General features: G+C 41.8%; 2 protein-coding genes across 3 annotated transcripts in view; one reads left to right on the top strand and one right to left on the bottom strand.

The window, feature by feature from the left end:
- Positions 1–2,858: 2,858 nt before the first annotated feature.
- On the bottom strand, positions 2,859–13,758 carry CCT8 (chaperonin containing TCP1 subunit 8). 2 transcript variants are annotated; one of them, XM_050972945.1, is made up of 16 exons: positions 13,642–13,758; positions 11,785–11,875; positions 11,105–11,184; positions 9,781–9,930; positions 9,344–9,524; positions 8,565–8,626; positions 7,759–7,896; positions 7,146–7,324; positions 6,963–7,029; positions 6,795–6,882; positions 6,589–6,704; positions 5,137–5,208; positions 4,802–4,966; positions 4,287–4,406; positions 3,751–3,849; positions 2,859–3,092 (listed from the first exon to the last, which is right to left on the bottom strand). In XM_050972945.1, exons 1-15 carry the CDS (start codon positions 13,699–13,701, stop codon positions 3,757–3,759), a joined length of 1,662 nt encoding a protein of 553 aa, XP_050828902.1. In that variant the 5' UTR covers positions 13,702–13,758; the 3' UTR covers positions 2,859–3,092; positions 3,751–3,756. The 2 variants fall into 2 exon arrangements, with proteins under 2 accessions (XP_050828902.1, XP_030090717.2); XM_030234857.2 differs by lacking the exon at positions 3,751–3,849.
- Positions 13,759–15,225: 1,467 nt separating this feature from the next.
- MAP3K7CL (MAP3K7 C-terminal like) overlaps positions 15,226–20,737 on the top strand; it is a 48,603-nt gene continuing 43,091 nt past the window's right edge. The window contains exon 1 of the mRNA XM_050971263.1: positions 15,226–15,486. Within this exon, the coding sequence (XP_050827220.1) occupies positions 15,226–15,486 (261 nt within the window). The remainder of the gene's footprint in view (positions 15,487–20,737) is intronic.

Genomic DNA, 20,737 nt, shown 5'->3' with positions numbered 1-20,737 from the left:
ACTTTTATTTCTAGAGCTTTTTTCTATGCATACAGCTGCCGGACGTTTAAAACAAAGATGTGAGAGTGTTGCGTCGTGATTTCAGGGTTTACCTCAGAACCTTGGGTCCCTCCCCTGATAATTCTCTCCCAGGCATGTCAGTCACATCTCCTTTCCCCTCCCAGCACTGTCTGTCAGTCCTGGAATTCCAGAAGAGCATTGAGTGACTGGCAGATTCAAAGGATGCCCTCTACCCCTGGCAGGGCATTGGGCCTTCCAGGTGTCCTTTGTCCCATAAGACCTCCTCTCATGTACCTGGTTGGTGGGCTTCCTACCCCTTCCCTCTCCCTCTCCCCAGGGTTAAAAGAACAGCAGCCGCGTGGTTTGGGCAGTTCTGTTGGAGCTGTTGCTGGATTCAGAGGCCTGTGGGCTAGAATAAAGCTCTGGATCAAAACCCTCCATCAGAACTGACTCCTTTCCTTCACCATCGTCTTAAAACTTCTCTGCCAGAGGTAAACCTGAGGAGCAGACCCTGTTACGGGGGAAGGTCCATCCCACAGCCACTGGAGCTCCTGCATGCCTGGACTTGCCTCGATGTGCTCAGCTGCAGCACACAGCTAGCCAAAAGTGTCTCTGGGGTGAAACACCACAGTGCCGCTATTTGGTTCAGCACCAAGGGCCAGACAAGCTCAGGCACGTCCCGTCCGGCTATAATGGTAAATATTCCAATATGAGAGTGAAAAAGCGATGACAGGTCTGTCTGGGAAAGAAGATACAGAGCATTGTGTGCAGTTTAAAAGCTGTTCAGAAAAGGAAGTACTTTGAGAACATCTGTCTTGACACTTCCATCTGCGTGACCTCTAGCTGCTTGGACATGGCAACAATGAAATGTGAAAATATTCGCTCTGTGAATGTCAGTTTGCACAGGAAAGAGGGTTGGTTGGCAAATGCCTTCTGTCCTGGCACATCTGTCAGTCAGAACTGCAGCTGGAAATGCTTCGCTGTAAGGACAGTCTCTGCCACCAGGTTTTTCACTTTAAAGCAACCAGCTCTACTTTTGAACTGTAGTAAATCTTGGCTATCATGTGTTCCCATGTGTTTTTTAGACCTGGGTTCCAAGCATAAGAACCTGTTCCTTCCTACATGTCTTAAGAGCCAAAACAATTGCAGCTTCAGCTCTCTTTTCACTATTGGTTTATGTCCAATAGAGGAGCTCTCAAGTTTGCAAATGCTCCAGGAATTCTTTTGCTGGCGCTCTGGCAAGGCTGAGTGCTTGGCTCACTCTCATTACAGGCAGTCCCATGTAGCCTTTCCACACAGCAGGCGTAAGGACCAGTAGTCCTGCACTGACTTGTAACTTGCAAGTTCTCTTCTCCACCAGCTTCATGTTGGCTTTCATGTGAATAAAATCTTGGGTCTGCCATGCTAGAGCAGCAGCTGCTTGCATTCAGTGCATTTTTCACTAGAGCCTTACTAAGAAATGGGCATCTTGTTCTTGTAACCCTTAGAGCCATCAGCAGTGGCCCTCATGCAGCTGACTATAGCAGTATGCCAATCCTTCTGAAAACTTGCTGAGTTTATTTTTCAGCCTCACCAACTGACTATAAAGCCAGCATTAGAGAGCTGTTGTATGGCAGCCTTATTTAGGCATAAGATAGCTCCAGACTTGATTTAGCCTTCCACTCCCTTCTGGTTGTGAGATATAGCGCTGGCAAGAGTAGTAAAAGGATTAATTATTGAAGTGGCTTGGATTTCAAGTGCAGTTCTCCTTTCAAGATACTTGGAGACACATAAGCTGTTTACTTCCTAAGATTAATCTTAACAGAGGGCTTCAGCTGAAAGATTCCAGTCCTCTGCATCATGCTGGCTAGTGCTGCTCAGCATTTATTTTTAAGGTCATTAGAATGTGATGCAGTTCACTGCTGTCAGGATGCCCTTTTGAGAGCATTGGGAATTAAAAGAATGAGGTGAAAGATCCAAGTAAAAAAAATTAATCATAGACTCATAAATTGGTTTGTGTGGGAAAGGACCTTAAAGATTATCCAGTTCCAAACCCCTACCATGGGCAGGGACATCTCCTACTAGACCAGGCTGCTCCAAGCCCCATCCAGCCTGGCCTTGAACACTTCCAGGCATGGGGCAACAACAACGTCTGTGGGCAACCTGTGCCAGCGCCTCACTGCCCTTAGAGGGGAGAATTTCTTCTTGTCTATCAACCCTAAATTTCCCCTATCTCAGTTTGAAGGCATTCCCCTTTTCCCAGTCACTATATTCCCTGATGCAGAGTCCCTCTCCAACTTCCCTGTAGCCCCATTAGACACTAGAAGATGCTGTGAGGTTTCCACACAACCTTCTCTTCTCCAGGCTGCACAGCCCTGACTTTCTCTGCCCCTGTCCATAGGGAAGGTGCTCAGTCCCTTTACCAACTTGGTGACCCTCCTCTGAACTCATTCTAACAGTGCTCTGTCTCTCTTATGTTTGAGGCACCACATCTGTACACAGTGCTCCAAGTGGGGTCTCAGGAGAGGGGCTACTGAATGCAAGAGACCTGCTGCCAACACTAAATTATTGCAACATTCACTTGACTGTTTACACTCCAATACTGTCCAAGGAGCGCAACAATCATGGCTCATGAGCTCCCTGCAGCAGGCTCCTGGTCAGCCTCCTGCACATTGAGTTTCTTGTGCCCGCAACAAGAATTGGTATGTGATCTCCCCCTTTCACTCAGCCCCTGAGAAGTTCTGCCTCCTTCTTCACTGGGAGAGAGTGTCAGGCAGCCAGCCAAGGATCAGCCCATCATACCCAGTGCCATTCATCCCCTACACATTCACAGATTGGGAATGACATGTCATGCCAGCTCCAAATGAAGTAAGTCAACATTTTAACAGTGAGTATGTTTATTGAGGTGTTTGAAGTTCTGCACTCCATTGGACACTTCATAATTTAAAGGCAAGAGCAAAACACTGTGACAGGCTCCAACTGGGATATTAAAAAACTCACAAAGTCATGTCACATAAGTAATACAGTTAAATTGTTCAATCATTTTGGTCTTCGTCCCAGTCTTTCTTTCCTGATGGAGGTTTTGGGCCACCGGCTGGTTTTGCCATAATGATCTTGAAGAGAATAGAGAAGTAGGAAAAGCTAATGTTAAAATCAGGCTTGTACCCTTCTCCTACAGCTGCATGATGCTGACTGCTAGCATTCGCTACATTCATGCAGTTTCCCTACTCTGAACCCAAGCCAGTGAATATCCATCTAACTGAGATATTAACAACTTTTTTTTTTCCTCGAGAATGGTAGAGGCTGAGCCCTGATACAGTAAAAAAAGGTATTTCACCTCATTTTTGCATGCAAAGTAAGACTTGAGTTAGTCTACAGAAAGTGAGTGCTTAAATAGGCCAACAGCAGACTAGTTTACAGCGCGCACTACAATAAGGATTATCAAAGTTACTGTTCTCAGTTATTGTCTCTCAGTATCACACTTTAAAACCATGAAGTCCATCAGTCCTGCCACATTAAAGCTCATTCTCTGCCTTGGCTAGATGGGCAAGTAAGGCAAATCTGAACTTGCACTTATCATCCCTTCCATGAAAATTTGGATTCAGGAGCAGAATCCATTTGCAAAGTGCACAAATACAGGATGTAGCAATCAGCACACAGCAGAAGACAGCAGTGTTATGTGATCTCAAGGAGCATACAATCTCCAAGTGCTTGTCAATGAACTCAAGCATGCACTCACAGATACCTCTCTGCTAGAGAAACAGAGCTTACTGCACTCTAGTTTTCAGGCTCATCTTTCCAGTCATCCTTATCCCAATGTCCTTGTTGCTTAGGGGCTTTTGGACCGCCTGCTGTTTTTGCCATAATAATCTACAAAAATTTTACATGCAAATTCATTTTTGCTGAAGTTTCACAAAATAATGAAAGATTTTTTTTTTACCCTTGAGACTCTAACCTCTATTTTTCCTAAAATTGGATTTTCATGTAAAAATATGAGAGACGATTTCTTCTACTAAAGCTTGTTCCTGCAGAAGTTAATGTAACTCTCTGGATACAAATATAAACTTTCTTCAAAATACCAAAAAAATCTTTATAAAAAAATCCCAACAAACATTAACAGTACTGCAATAGAAGCAGCCACATTCCAGATTACAAGCTCTTGAACAAACGACTTCCTGGCTTCCAGAAATTAACAACCCCATTCTCAAGTAGCATTATGTTTACACCTTAAATTGCAGGAGATTCCACCTATTTGCAGGAGGGTTCAGCCAGGTTCTAATTCAGCACCCAAAGGCACATAAACTTACCTGATCAACCCTTAGGACAGTTACTGCTGCATTTGTAGCTAGCTTGATACCCCAGAATTTTCCAAGATATGTGTCTAACACACCAGCTTCCAACATGTCCTTCACTGCAGCAGCTTCAGCCTGTCAGATGGGGAAAAAACATTCAAAACTTTCTCAGGCTTTCTCCTAGCAAAGTGGTATCACTTTGCTAATCTCATCTTCTCCCTTCAGAAAACCTTCATTCCTAATCCATTAGCAGGAAAATAAAGTCAGTAATTGCTGAAGACCTTCAGGCTGTCACATTAGTTCAGTATCCCCCTCCACCTCTGACATAAGGTCATCATACCACACAAAACTGAACTGTTTGCTGATAAGAAGAACATTTAAGGATTTAATCCAAAAAGTTATTATTCTAGACTGTGCAACACAGAGATCCCAACAATTTAAAATAATCTATAAATATTTTATACTGATATAAGTACTATTAAGTATAACTTTGCACTGCAGGACAATAAGTAACATCAGAGACTATTTACCTCAATATCAAATCCAACATTCTTCTTCCCTTCCTGATGCATGGCATAAAGTTTGGAGATGACCTCATTAGCCTTTACTCCAGAGTTTTCTGCCAGTGCTCGAGGAATAGCTTCAAATGCCTCAGCAAACTTCTTGATGGCATATTGGTCAAGCCCAGGACAAGTCTTAAAATGAAGGTGAAAACCATGTCAGCATTTCAAAAACTGTAAGACAGGAAGGCATTTCCCCCCACACTTGTTATTACACAACTATGTAAGTTGGTATGAAATAATATTTGTATTTTTGGTAAGACATGTGTGTGAAGATGAAAAGCCAAGAAACCTGTTTGTCTCACCTCTCCATAAGATGTGATCTGTTTGGCTAATTCAATCTCTGTCGCACCACCTCCAGGAACAAGACGTTTATCCTGTGGAAAGACCACACCCAAAACACAATGTTTTGCTTAAAGCATCCATTACTTCTTATTTTTTTAGGATTTTTCTAGTCTATCAAGAATGCAACAGAGCTTTATTCCACACAGACTTGTTAGGAATCCACTTCAGAACCAACATGCATTATAAGGGAATTTACTCATTCATTCCAATGTCTTTCAAGAAAAACAGTTTATTTTGCAAAAACCAAAATAATAAAGCAGTGAGTTTTGTGTCTCAGATTTTTTTGCTTTTTAAAAAAAAATTCAACTCCCGGTTAATTGTAACAGCACTCCTAGATTTTCTTATTTTTTCCATTATTTTGGTGGGAAATATCATACAGGAAACCAACCTACCGTACACTAAGTTTAATATGTCAACAGGTATTACAACATGTTGGGACTTTTTGTTTTGTTTTCTTGCATTTTAAATGAAGCATTTTGTACATGCTTTAGCAAACCAGAATTTACTTATTAACTCTGGTCTCTTAGTCCACAAAGTAATCATCATGAATCTTAAAACAGGACAACTCCTGGAGACAATCATAAATGTAGAGCATTTCTGTACTCAAAATCAATGTCCATGTCTTGGTATGTAGAGGATGTTAAGATTCTAAGAGTTTTAAAAATTTTTGCATGCTGTTTTCCAAGTAAATTCAGGAAACAACTCCTGGAGACAATCATAAATGTAGAGCATTTCTGTACTCAAAATCAATGTCCATGTCTTGGTATGTAGAGGATGTTAAGATTCTAAGAGTTTTAAAAATTTTTGCATGCTGTTTTCCAAGTAAATTCAGGAACATTTATTTTTGTATAAAAAAAAAGAAAAATGAAATAATAATATTCAAGACCACTTAACTGCTCCCAAAAAATAAAATCCTCTGTAAAACTGAGTTCTTCCATCCATAAAAACCTACCTGTATTATGTGGAGGAAGCATGAATTATCACCAATGAACTAGAAACTGAGTCTGCAACCAATCAGTTTCTCCTGATCCCAAGTGACAAAGCTATCTAGCTTTTCTTCTGTGCCTGGTTTCCAAGGAACATTACAAGACATTTAGGGAGTAAGTCAAGAGCTGACTGTCTTTAAAAAGTGGTAAAGGTAATCCACCTCCAAGCACTCACTCTACTGGAAAACTGAGTGCAGTCCATGTTAAACACCACCTTCTATGCACCCTGTGTTTACAACAGCAGCCATCTTCCCTACACAGCCCTCCACAGCTCAGTACCACACAGCCATCTCTCCAGCTCCAGAAGGCACCAAAGCAGATTATTATCTCCTCCTTTGGTAGCAAATGAGCACAGAGCAGGATGAAGCCTTGCCTCAGACTGATCCACTTCTCACTTTTGATAACTCAAGTGTTCTCATTACTTACCCTTGTGAGTACTTTGAAAGTATTGACACCATCATCCACAGCTCTCTCTATATCATCCATCAGATTGTCTGTAGATCCACGAATGAGGATAGTAGAAATAGCTCCATCCTCCTTTTCTGTTCAGAAACATGCATTTCTGAATTAATTCATTAATCTTATATCCAAAACACACCTTAGAACAGCAGTTCTACAGAACATATACATACCATGCTTAAACACCACAACCTGTGTATCCCCAACCTCTGATAAATACACACTATTGCAGTGACCCATTTCTTCAAGAGTAGGGGGAGTCTAGAAAGAAAAACATGAGTTAAGAACTGAACCTGCTCATCAGTTCTCATCCTCCTGCACCTCATCTGGGAAGCACATACCAGTCTGGGTAGGGCTGTTGCACCAACAGTTTTGCACAGTCTTCTCAGGTCCCACTTGGAGTTCAGCCTTTAAAAACAAGTTTACATAACAATGTTAACACATGCAAAAGTATTGTTTTAACTTGTCAAGTACATTTCATAAATCTGGTAGTCCAAATGTTTTCCTGCTCTCCTTGTACTTACCTTACTAACATAAGATTGTACTTGTTGGCATAATGAAGAGCCATATCTGCCACTTTGCCACCTGTTACTACTACGTTTGCACCACTATCAGCAATGGCCTTGACTTGCAAATCCATTAGATTTTCTTCTCCTTTACTGAAATTCATCAGCTCTTCAGCATTCTTTATTAGGACAGTGCCCTAGTAAAACACATACACTGTGAAAATTCAGCATTAAACCACATACCTACAAGTTCCTGACAAACCATTTTGTCTCCCAACCTATCTGTAAACCTTAAGTCATCCTGTTTTGTAATACTGACATGCTCCCCAGGCAACAGGGTAAAGCAAGAGAGAAAAAAAAAAAAATGGACATCACCAGGCAATTCTAGACAACCTTGGGTTCAGAGATTCAAGCCACAGTTTGGCTCAAATAACCCAAAAAAACCAACACCATTTCCCCTATCTCAAAAACCCTGTGAAGCAATCAAGGTTCAGAACTTTTCTATACTAAGAAAATCAATATTCACCAAAATATCTCAATCACCAAGTGTCAAGAATATTTATAGCGAAGTCTAAAAATAAGAGCACATATGCATAAATAGAGATGTAACTTATTTTGAGCTATAACATACCTTAGTTTCAGTTATCATACCATCAAAAGGGCAGGAATACACAGCTATTTTTGCATCTTTGACAGAAGTAACATCTCCTTCAGTTTCTTTTTTAAAAACCATGCCATGCAGTACTGAAGAAGCAGAAATACCAGCACCCTGAAAGAAAATAAATGGAATCTGAGACTTTTTACAAGGGCAAGTAGTGATGGGACAAGGGAGAATGGTTTCTCACTGAAAGAAAGTTAGTTTAGATTAAATCAGGAAAAAATTCTTCCCTGTGAGGGTGGTGAGGCCCTGGCTGCCCAGAGAAACTGCAGCTGTCCCATCCCTGGAAATGTTGAAGCCCAGGCTGGACAGAGCTTGGAGCAACCTGGTCTAGTGGAAGATGTCCCTGCCCATGGTAGGGGGCTGGAACTGGATGACCTTTAAGACACATTCCAGCCCAAGCCAAACTGTTCTTTGATTCTATGAATGGGGGAACATTGTATTTCTGACCATTTGTGGTCAGAAAGCTGCCCTACTCTGCCTGAAAAGCAGACCTTACCATCACTTGGACGTAACACCCTAAGTATAAGACTTCAGCTTATTCAACAACAACAACCACTGTCTAACAGGTTCCCATTTTAGATTACTTCCAATATTAATGATTTTTGTTTCTGACTGCTGCTACTGGGCAGTAGCAGAAACAAGAGAAAGACTAATTTCCAAAATTTAGTAGACCTGCCACAACAACATTAGAAAAGGCTCTATGGAAGTTCAAAGATTAACCCTCATTACATTATTTACCATAAAAATTACAGTAAAGCCAGCTACTTCAAACTTACCACAATTTTGCACACTCTGATATTATCAACATTGAAATGACCAGAATCAGGAAGAATAGAAACTGGGAAAAAAAAGAAGAAAAATAATGAATATGTCTTGCCTAACAAATAAAGTAGTACAATGACACCACAAATAAGGCCTGGAATTTTTCTGAACTACTTAATTTCAGTAGTTTGAGATATCTGCCTAAATTCAAGACAATTATAACATGCTAATAACCGGCATAAAGAGAAAGAGAAATTTTGTTTTTACAAAGTAATAATCAGAAAGAAACATTTATTCAGGCTGCTCAGTTAATTAAGTTCAAATATGCACTCATACAGGTGGAGTCAACAGCTAAGTCTAACCCAGAGTATTTAGAGAAATCACTGAAATTAAAAGTGAAGGTTTTATCCCAGAAATCTAAAGGGATAACAACGCAACAGAACCACAGTCTTACGTCCATTGTTCTGTGGCTGCAACTAAAACCAGCTTATGTGAAGCATAGTATGTCCTCCTTACGATATAAAAAGAGGGAGAAAGATGGATTTCTGCACTCAAAGGACTTGAAAGCTATTTCTAGAAATGCCTAGTAGGAAAGGCAAACCTTTTCTGAGCCACAATGCCAACGCAGAGTTCAACATGAGAATGATTACCCTCATTTCAGAGGTAAAACGTTCCATCCAATCCAACCTGCTAAACTAACCATCCTTCCTATCTTCCATGAAGATGTAAGGACCATAACCAAACCCACTCAGTTTTTTAGCTGTGTGCCCATAGCTATTCCAGCCTCACTTACCACAGGCCTGAGCAATGAGCTTTGCCAAGAACCGTTCATTGCCATATTGTTTGCTCATGATTGATGTGTACAACAAAGATGCCACTTCTTCAACATCTCGAAGGTTCTTTGCAGAACAGCACACCAAATCTGGAAGAATTTCCAGGGCTTTCTTGCAAGCCTTTTCATATCCTTCAATCACCTGTGAAGCAAACAGTAAATATTCACTACAAGACTTCATACTGCTTTTAACTGCTTTTCAAATAGCCATAAAACATTAACAGATGTAAAAGTTCACAATGGAAGCAAGCAATCACACATGGTTCCCTTTCAAGTATCTTTATCTAAAAAATTAGGAGGGAAGAAAGCAGATGATTTTACAGTATTATAACCCAAGACCACTGATCAGCGGCAATCTGGATTCAAGCTCTGTGAACTGTAATGAGAATATAACTTGCCTCTGAGACAGATAACCCCATCCTCAGAAGGTCTTCTGCTAACTCCAGAAGAACTCCAGCAAAAACAAGGACAAAATTAGTTCCATCTCCAACCTCTTGTTCTTGCATGTGTGAAGCCATCACAAGCATTTTTGCAGCAGGATGCTGGACCTTTAAAAGAAGTTACACATCTTGGTGACTAACACACCACCTAGGATTGCAACTTCAGGCATTTTCTGTGCATCTTTCTAAGCTTTCTTATTTCAAATTGTACCTAGAGATATGAAGAAGACACAAAATTGGAAAAGAAAGCAGTACAGATATTCTTAATTTTCTAGCTTCTCTAGTAACAAAACCCAGAAATATATATTAAATAAAAAATAATCAGAGAACTGAACCTTGCCACTACAACATATATTAGATATCCTTGACATTGGTTCTGAGCTACTTTCACAGGATGCAGTGGCTCCACAACTGAGTTCTGCAACAGGAAAACACTCTGGAGTTTAGATCTTCAAATTTAATTCATGTGTAATATACAAAATACGTGTCTAAATAACAGTTTCATTGAAAGAGGGGCGAGTACAGGAGGGTTCTGTTTAAAGATTCCACTGCCTCACTTTTCTTTCAAATAAATGCAGTAAAATACCACATTCCTGAATCTTTATACCTGCCATTTTATACCAGAAAGTAACATGCAAAACATTTCAGATTAAGTCACTAGTATGCAGATTATATATTTTTTTTAAAACAGAACTGAGACTTTCACAGTTACTCTACTCATACTGAACACCAGCACAATGTATTCAATAAGTAAATACTTCATACTTACATAATCTCTATCACTAAGTTTAAAATTCAGTAAAATATTATTCGTGTTATGTCACAAATATAAATTTGAAGTCGCAGGAAGAATTAGGAGAGGAAAGTCTTTTCATGCCTTCACAGTATTTACAGAAGGATGCTGCTTAGCCTGATTCTTAAATTCAATTGATGGATTCTAAGCAGTCAGGAGAACATGGCAAGCAACAGCACCAGGAGATTAACTCAACAGCTATGTCATGCAAACTTTTCCAGAACACTGCATTTCTAGACATATACTCTTTTAAACATACTGGTTTTGGGGGAAAGTAAGGAATTATTAAGCATCTCCTACAATTATTAATGCTGCTTCACAAAAGAATTATATTCTTCACTGTGGACCTCAAATTCAGTGAAAAAAGTAAATCTCCTCCAAAGTGACATATGTAAATAATCTGTCAGAGTGACATTTCCTTACTGACAGTCAGAACCACAACAGCCCATGAGCAGAAACACTGACATCATCTGAAGCAAGAAAACTTACCTCTAACTCTCTCAGGATAGTAGCAGCATCATTTGTCACAAAAAGCTTTTCCAGATGATTGATAACCATTTTGTTCATTCCTAAATGGGAAAACAAAACAATTTATAAAAATAATTCCTTATGCAAACCTTATGTACATAGACACTGTTTCCTAACTTTCAGATGTATCTTGCACATTAAAATGATTAGCTTTGTTTATAATTTAGTAACTTCTAAACATTTTTGTGAAATACCTGAAGTGTAGGCCATTAAGGAGAAATCAGTAATTTCTGAGTAAGCAATTTTCTATTCTGAAATACCAGCACATAATTTAATTAAATGATACAGGAGAATATTTTGTTTCCATACATCTGACTGAACAAGATTATGTTCACTATGACCATGTTATCATGTTTGCTTTAATTTTTATGCTTTTTCATACTTTTTATACTGTGTTTCAAAGAGAACACAGTAACTGCTACAAAAACCTGGCAAAAGCAGACACTGAGCATAACTCAAGAGCTGTCAAAACAAAATCTGTTTTCTACAGTCACAAAGAAATAGCCATATATTTGCAGTTTTAGGGCAAGTCCAATGTATTTCCCCCAGAAACAAACAGCTGCTTCTTTGTCAAGGTATGTTTAGCCTACAAACATGGCATTGGTCTCAAAAATGCAGCAATAATTTTAGGATTTATTTACCGTTTGGTCCATATGCTGTACGGGTGGTTTGAGCAAGCTCTTTGCATGCCTGGATGTTTCTATAGACAGCTTCTTCTAGTCCTGAATAATGCTGAAGAGAACAATGACTGATCAGAATTAGCCTAACCAAAAAAAGTGATGAACTAGTAATTTCTCATCAAAGCAGTGTCAATCTACTGAGTCCCTCAAAGTTTCTTATTAATAAACATTTGGTATTTCACAAACAGTTTAAACATACACCAAACCTTACCCAAAGACAGCGAGAGCTACTGTGTACACCTTCTCAACTAGGCAGCTTAGCAGGCACAAAAAGCTTCCAAAGAGAAAATCTGAACAGTGACTTGACTTGCAATATAGTTTGCATCCCCTCAGTCCTCCAAAAAAGCTTTGTGACACGCCAAAAAGAAACAGAAAACAACCAAGATCCAACTGGAGAGGGACAAGGGTTTCCATACATGCTTCTTTACTCACACCTTTGTATGCTACAAAAACAATTTAACTCAGTTCTATGTTCAAAAGATGTGCAGTTTGAAAATTCAGAAGCAGAATGATTAAGCAAAATATCTGTGCTTGAGAAGGCAATCAGCCTGGCTTCAGTCTGGAAACCTTAAGACAAGATGGGATCCCCAGAAAGGACCTTAAGAAAGAAAAAGCAGGATAAAAAGTAGTGTGCAGCCTGTAAGAGATGGAGAAAAGTAGTAATAACCAAAATCCTAGATTGCCAGCTGCCTCCTTGTTTTGCAGAAGACAACTCTTGCTGTTCTGGCCTTGAATTTTCAAACACTGAGGCCACTCTGCTTCCCTGTTCTGCCCCTGCCCTGAACATATGCCATTATTTGGCTCCAAGAAGGATTCTAAAAAGAAACACAAAGGGCTTTCAGAGCTGCTACCTTCACTCCTTTCTACTAAGTAGCAGCAAATGGAAAACTTTCCTATTTTCCCTCTTTCTTGGAGAGAGGCACTTTGGACAAGGGCCTGGAGAGACAGGACAAGGGGCAATGGCTTCACATTGAAAGAGAATACATTTAGATTAACTGTTAGGAAGCCCTGAAATTCTTCCCTGTGAGGGTGGTGAGGCTCTGGCACAGATTTCCCAGAAAAACTGTAGATGCACAACCCTGGAAATGTCCAAGACCAGATGGGGCTTGGAGCTAAATGGTCTTTAAGGTCCCTTACAATCCAAACTCTTCTATTGATTCCATGAATAAAAAAGAAAAAAAAAAACACACCTTCTTGCTTTCTGCCCACTTTTCAAAGAAGACTTCCCCTTTATTAAGACACAGTCCTTCAACTCTATCAAAGTCTTAATTATATTAACGTTAAATACAGTGAAACCGGATTTATTGGCAAAGAAATATATAGAAAACAGTCCATTGTTCTGCATCGCTGACAAAGGTATCACAAAAAAATCAAGCAGAACGACCCGGATACTTCTGAACAGCTTCAACGACAGGGCCCGGCCGAATGTAGCTGCCCAGCTCCTGCGAGAGCAGCTCTCGGAACAGAGTCGGGCCCCAGCGCATCCCTGGCGCGGCGGGATGCAGCGGCAGGGCCGGGCCCAGGGCAGGGCGGGCAGCGGGATCCCGGCCCGCAGAGATTTCTGGAAGGCCGCGTGCGCCGGGCGCCGCCCCGCAGGGCGGGCAGGCCCCGATCCCCGCAGCGCCCCGGGCCGGGAGCGGGAGGCCCCGAGCCGGGAGCGAGGGGACACCGCGCGAACGCCCGGGCCCCCGCCCCGCGGGACACGTGGTGCCGCCGGGCCCTGCTGGCCTGCCGGGGCTTTTCCCGCACCGCCACCCCAAGACACCTCCCGCACCCGTCCATCCATCTATCCGCGCGTCCATCCAAAGGCGGTCTCACCTTCGCCCCCTCCTTGAGCATCTGGGCGAAGCCCGGGGCCTTGGGGACGTGCAGCGCCATCTCCGCTCCGTGCCGGGGCTGCGACGGCGGGAGGGCGCGGGGCACGGCGGGAGCGCGGGGCCGCGCAGGCGCGGGGCGGGCGGGCCGGGGCCGTGCCGCCCTCAGGCCGCGCGGGCGCGCTCAGACCTGGCCGGGCTCGCCGCGGAGAGAGCGCCGGGCCCGTGGGTTGGCTCCCTCCTTCTTTCCGTGTCCCGTCCAGGAGACCGTTCCCCCGGGGGTTTCTCGGTACGCTTTGCGATGAAGCTCCGGGAAGTTTCATCGGAGTTTTCATGGCCACCGATGATAAACGTCATAAAACTGAGCCGACTCCTGTCTAGCGTTTCGCTTAGTACCCACTTGTCCAAATGGAAGCGCAATGCACAGATAGGAAAACTAAGTATCATAGAACCACACAGTGATTTGGGTCAAAAGGGACCTTGAGGCTGATCCAGTTTTAACCCCTGCCATGGGCAGGGACGCCTTGCACTAGGCTGGATTGTTCCAAACCCCGTCCAAACTGGCCTCGAACACTTCCATGGATGGGGCAGCCACAGCTGCTCTGGGCAGCCTGTGCCAGGGCCTCACCAGCCTCACAGGAAATGCTTTCTTCCAATACCCAATCTAAATCTGCTTGCTTTCATTTTAAAGCTGTTAGGAAAATTACTCCACAACCACCAGAGGTTTATGTCCAAAAAGGAGACAGAGGAGTCCTTTTTTGGCTTTATTTGAATAAACGGAGAGGCCATGGGGCATTCCCCTGGGATCTCTCAAATTTTGGAGGACACAGCCTCCTTTTAATCCTCATTTCCTGGGCACATTTCCCTCTCTCTTTCCCCATTGGCTGAGGTACTGGAGAGGTACAGACTCCCCGATACACCTGATCCCAAAGATTCCCCTTTAATGTATAACCTTCCCTTTTAGTTTTTAATTCTTATGGATTTTAGGGGTTTTTCTTCCCCATTGTTTCTTTCATCTCTCAATGTCTAATTTAGTTTATCAGCAAACCTAAAGTTTATTTGTAAAAGCAAATATCTTTTTCCATTCATCAATCAGTGGAATCCTTCCCATCGTTTCTTTTATCTCCTGGTGCTGGTTTTATCTACCAGCAGACCCACAGCTTGTGTGTAAAGAAAAATCTGCTATTCCTCTCAAAGCCATTTCCCCTTGTCCTGTTATTGTTCACAAAAATCAGATTCGTTACTTGGTGTGCAGCATGCCAATAATTAAGCACTCAAGATTGACAATTCATTTCAGAATTGCACAAGCCTGAGTGCTCAATGGTCTTCCACAAATAATGCATGCAAACTATGAAAACTTTTTACTATAAATATATTTCAGCAAACATAAGAGTTAGTGTTCATTGGCTGCGAGTTACACAGGTCTCTTATGTTTGAATAGCTCTTGTACTTTACCCTAATTCTACAAGTCTTTGTATAATTTTTTCTCATTGTAACCTACAGTCTCTCTGTGGCATTGCTGCTTTCTGCTGTCTCCAGGTATTTGTAAGGAGTTTAACAATGACAAGTGCCAGATTCTGCACCTGGGATGAGGCAGCCCCACGTATATGGACAGACTGGGGAGCAAGACACTGGAGAGCAGCACTGGGAAAAGGGACCTGGGGATTCTGGTCTGTGGAAAGTTGGATATGAGTCACAAGAGGGCCAGCTGTGTCCTAGGGGATATCAGGCCCAGCATCACCAGCTGGGCCAAGGAGGGGATTGTCCTGCTCTGCTGCGCTGTGCTCTGTACTGGAGCAGCCTCACCTTAAGTGCTGGGGGCAATTCTGGGCACCCCAATATCATAAGGGTATAAAACTATCAGGGAACATCCAAAGGAGAGCTACAAAGATGGTGAAGGGTGTTGAGAAGAAGTCCTGTGAGGAGTGGCTGCGGTCACTTGGCTTGTCCAGCCTGAAGGAGAGGTGGCTGAGAGGTGTTGCCATTTAGGAATGGTACTCCCCAATTTATTGCTTCCACTTCCATTGAAACCATGCAGTCCTCACTGTCCTTCCTTCCCACCCTACCCCACCACACGGTGGGCTAGAAAGAACAGGCAGCATGAAAGGTAAAGATCACAGGTGGAGGTAAGAACAATTTGCTGGAACACCAATGAGTTTAGAGAACAAGCACTAACAGCAACAATACTTGTGACAGAGGAAATCAGCAACCCCCCAGTTGTAGACAATACCTGACTGCTCCCTCCACAGCATTTACTCCACTGGACTTCGGTGATCCTTGTGGTTCCCTCCCAACTCAGGATACTCTTCAATGCTATGATTTCTGAACTGCCCTCTTGGCACAGTGCTTTTATCAAAGCTTGTGCTACCTACATTTTTTAAAGCCAGAATACCATTAAAACCATAATATATATGTATGCTTGTGACTATGAATATAGGCAATATCTATGTATTAAGCTGTATTGAATTAACACTAAAACATCTCTTTGTGTTACAGCAAAGATTTCTTTGGGCTCACTGTCTAATCACAACTTTGACTTGGCCTTGATCTTTTTTTAGCTATGCATCTACACCATTTATTTTCTGCATAGACATTGACATGCTAAAGGACCATGCAAAGGTCAGAGGGTTGGCTATTGGCCGTTGGCTGCACTTTCACCACCCAAAATCTATAATTGTGCACATGGAAATCCCCAGCTTATCTGTAGGCACTTGTCTGTCAAATTCTAGGAGGGTAAAAATTTAACATGATCTTAGGAAGTTTACAAGAAGGACAGAATGTTAATTTTCATTTGCTATGGAACAGAAGGGTTGGAAAAGCATCTCCTGAAGTGTGAGTAGAACAATTGTGTTTCACAAATAATACTGGCCAGTGAAAAAAATGTGAGTGGCATCTTGAGGGAAAGGCTAAGGGTCATGCTGAGTTTGCAGACAATCAGGCTTAAACCTGAAAAAGAAAATTGTGAACCACATAGTGCTGAACATTCAGAATAATTCTCCTAGTAACAGCAGCAGCAGTTACTTTAGCTTTCCCCCAGATTGTACTTATGTCACTTGTAATGTAATGGGAAGGAACAGACTAATCAACTAGAGTACATCCAGTCAGCTAAGTACTACTTAGGTCTTTGCTCTACAGGTCCTGGGTTGAACACTACCCTCATCCTGGGCTTCTCTCACTTGGCAGAGGACTGCAAGCTAAACAAGTGTAAGAGACTCAGTGCAAAAAGGGGAAACTGTTTTTCTGTATGTGTGAATCTGCACTGTCTGGGAAGCGAAGGGACAACCAGGAGTAACTAAGGAGTACCTCCCTGGCAGATTTGGTCTCTTCACCCACCCAGGGAAGCGAAGGGAAACACAGCAAAGGCTGTGTGATTGTGTAACTTAAGTCTGTACCTCCCTGTAGTGGTTTTCTGGTCCCTTCACAAAATGACTGAAAACCTCAGTGCAAAAATTAAGCTGAATTTTATGCTCTGCTAGCTAAACATAATGCCAAACCTTCTCCAGGAGGAGAAGAATGGGCATAAACTGGTTTAATTTGGAAAATGTTATTGATAGAGTATGTTCTTTACAACATGAAATAAAATTTGAACAAGGCAAAAATAAAAGTATCTTATGCTCAGTTTTGGGAGCTTGTCTTACAGCAGCTATAGAAAGTCACTTTAAGCGAAGAAGTGAGTAAAAACCTATAATAGACTCCCTTCAAAACTTAGTGGAAATTTTGCAAAAGCAATTAGATGAAGAAAGAAATGAAAATCATTTATTACGGGCTACCTTGAGAGATGACTATTTTAAGAATTCACAGAATGATGATTCCTCAAGAGAGGCAGAAGAGAAGGAAACTCCTCACATTAATCAAAACTACCCTCAAAAAGAATTAGCTTTGATGAAAAATTGTGGGGAATACTGCTGTTGCAGCTTGAGACCTCTAATTAAAACAGAATACAACTATATCGATGATGAGGATCTTGACCCACACATAAAAAAGGGGCACGGGCATCTCCCTCGAGAATCTGAGATGGAATACGTATTTCAAGTGTCTCTTACTGGGGAATATCAAATTCCTTTGTCTGAACAGGAGGCCAGTGAATATTGGGGACATGGAGTTTTCTTCACAACAGGCACATGGTCCTTGACACAGTGCACAGCTTTATGGGCTGGGGGAATTAACCCCTCGGAAAGGGGAGACCCTTTAGCCATAGTTGGTACCCCTGACCAACTCCTGCAAAACATTCACAAAGCTGCCTGCTGGCAAATAATGCATGAAAGAAAATTAACTACAGGCTAGGAGTCACCCATGCAATTACCTGTAAAGCCTGAAATTATGACCCCTTTAATTCAAGGCCTTCCAGAATCCACAGCAAATTCTTTTTCGAAAAACCATAACAGCTATATCTCCTGTAGAAAGACCAGATAGATTTCTTAGTAACCAGGATGACCCATTTGTTCCCCTTTATGACATGCTGAGGAAAGACATGAAATGGGGTTGGACTCCTTCTCAGGAGGAAGCATTGCAATTGCTGATTTTTGAAGCCACAGCTCATCGAGCACTGAGTCCTACCCATCCTACAGATCCTTTCCAGGTGGAATGGGGATTTGCCTCCTCAGGGCTATCAGTACACATATGGCAACAGGTTCCTAAGGGTCCAACAAGGCTGTTGGTTTTTATTCCTGTGGTTTCAAAGATGCTGAGAGAAGATACACTACCTGGGAAAAAGGATTGTTTGTGGTAAGCTTAGCTTTCATAGAAGTGGAAAAAATTGCACAATAACAACCAATTGTATTGAGAGGCTCTTTCAAAGTTATTAAGACAGTTGCCACTGGGACCCCCTGCCTGACGGGGTGGGCCAGAGGCCTCAGTTAGGAAGTAGTATGCTCAGATTGAGCATTACTGTAACATCTTCTCAATAACAGAAGGAGCTGTAAAATTTAGCAGTACAAGAAACTGAGAGCTTGGGTAGCAGCCACGACAAACCTGCCTCTGTAATTAAAGTAGCCCCTCCTTTCTCCCCCGAACAATCAGCAAATTCTTGGTTCACTGACGCCTCTGGTAAACGAGAGGGAAAGGTGTGGAGATACAGGGCAGCAGCCCTCCACACTTCCTCTGGTGAATGAATTATTACTGAGGGAGAAGGCAGTGCTCAGGCAGGGGAGCTGATAGCTGTTTGGAGTGTTTTCCAGTGTGAGGTACAGAATACCTCTCTTGTCTGTATCTACACTGACTCCTGTGCTGTGCACCAAATGATCCTAAGAATCCAATGCATTACCCTGGACAACCTGTTCTGGTGGACCTTCCTTACTATAGGGCAAGTACCACTTGTGCTAAAAACCCCTCAGAATAAATGCATGGGTAGCCTCCAATGCTCTGGGGAAAGAGCATCAGATAAATACATGCTGGATAATTCCATCATTCTAATTTTTTCTGCCTCTTGGTGGCAGGATTCTGTTGTGTTTACTTTTTCACAGAAGAACTCCGAGGGGCATGAAGACCTGATAAACCATAAACCATAAGACATGATAACACTAATGTTGGATGACAAAAATAATGTTTTCCCTCTATTTATGGTAACACCTACCACCCAACCACCGGTAATGCTAAGCCAGAGAATTTTTGAAATTGGACCATATCTAATCAGGAAAACAGGTCAACAACAAATATTGTTCAGTGCAGCATGGTCTCTTAAACAACTCAAATTGCTGATGCAAAATAGTGTCTTAGAAATTCAGCCCGCTTGTCCACCTTTTTTTGCAATCTTCTTTTTAGGGCTGGACAACCTGGTTGTGAAAGCAGAACCCTTTTAAAAGACAGGCACCAAGAGACATAACCAGTGCTGTGGGAACAGGATTTGGAATTCTAAATAGTATTGATTCAGAAGTATTAATGAATAAATTGGCTGCCACAACTAGAGATTTGACAAAATTACAGCAACCACTGCAGTCATCCTTGTTGACTTTGGGAATACATCAGTGGTTGCTATCAAACATATTACCAAACTGGGAAAAGATAAATGTAAATGACCACAAATTGGTAATTGATGCACTTGGTGCTACACAAAACAACCTTTCTTTGGCTCTCAGCTGTATCCAGGCTCAATTTTGGATGCAGTCAGTTGCTGCCTCAATTAGAAGAGAAGGTGAAGAAGGCGCTTTTCCTACTGAAATTCGGAAAATAATTTGGGACAGTGCCACTGATTTTGAAAAAGGATTCCAATCTTGGTGGAACTTGGTGAATTTTACTTACAACCCCATCACAAACACAGCCACAGCCTTTGTACTAACCATATGTAATGCTTCAGTGCATTCCATTTTCCCCATAATTGCATTAGAGCTGGATCATGGTGGAGCTATTCTCTATCCTCTCGAGCATAGGGAATGCGCTCGTCAAATTAGTGAAAAGTGGCAAATTGTTAATTTAGAAACTTGTATTGTCCGAGAACAACAGGGGTTCATCTGTGAAAGGCATGCAATTATAGCTCAAGACATTTATCTGGACAGACCAAAATATCTGTCATTTTGAAATTCATCCTAATGAGACTTCTGAAACAGTCCTTATATATATAGGCAATGGGTGAGCATGCCTTAGAACTGCTTGTGATATTGTATTTGTTGAAGACATAGTAGTGGACACTAAAAATCATTCAAATTTTTGTGTTTGTAGCTTTCCTAAAATCACAGGATGTGATTTTTCTTGTGAAGCCCCAGTTACTTCTTGTCATCTTTTACAATCCGATTACACACTGATTCACAAACTATTGCCTATCCCCATAGGGATGAACCTTACTTTGGTAAAGCAATTGTTGCTTCATAAGGATTTAATTGAAATTTTGGAAAAGATCAAGAAAAACAGACAGTAAACCCTTGTAACTATATTTCTTTCACAATGTGAAAGAAATACATCATGTTATAGAAAGGGTAAGAAAAGATGCTGAACAAAGGTGGTTGGATACTGCTTTTGAGTGGTCACCTACTGCCAGTGTCCTGAACAAATTGTGTCATGCCATCATTGTCCTTTTGATTTTAGTTGTGATTTATTTTATCAGCAATCTTATTCATTATGAATTGGAGAATGATGAAACCGTTAACACAATTGAAATCTATCATTAA

Source organism: Serinus canaria, chromosome 1 (assembly GCF_022539315.1).
Source record: "Serinus canaria isolate serCan28SL12 chromosome 1, serCan2020, whole genome shotgun sequence".
Lineage (NCBI taxonomy): Eukaryota > Metazoa > Chordata > Aves > Passeriformes > Fringillidae > Serinus > Serinus canaria.
Note: the sequence above shows the minus strand (reverse complement) of the source record. Positions and strands in the feature narration are given on the sequence as shown.

Coding starts and splice junctions, on each gene's coding strand:
- CCT8 (XM_050972945.1), bottom strand. CDS start 13,701: ATGGCGCTGCACGTCCCCAAGGCCCCGGGCTTCGCCCAGATGCTCAAG. Junction 7,325..7,758: donor GTATGATAACTGAAACTAAG/GTATGTTATAGC, acceptor GTGTTTTACTAG/GGCACTGTCCTAATAAAGAA. Junction 6,883..6,962: donor CAACAGCCCTACCCAGACTG/GTATGTGCTTCC, acceptor TTTTCTTTCTAG/ACTCCCCCTACTCTTGAAGA.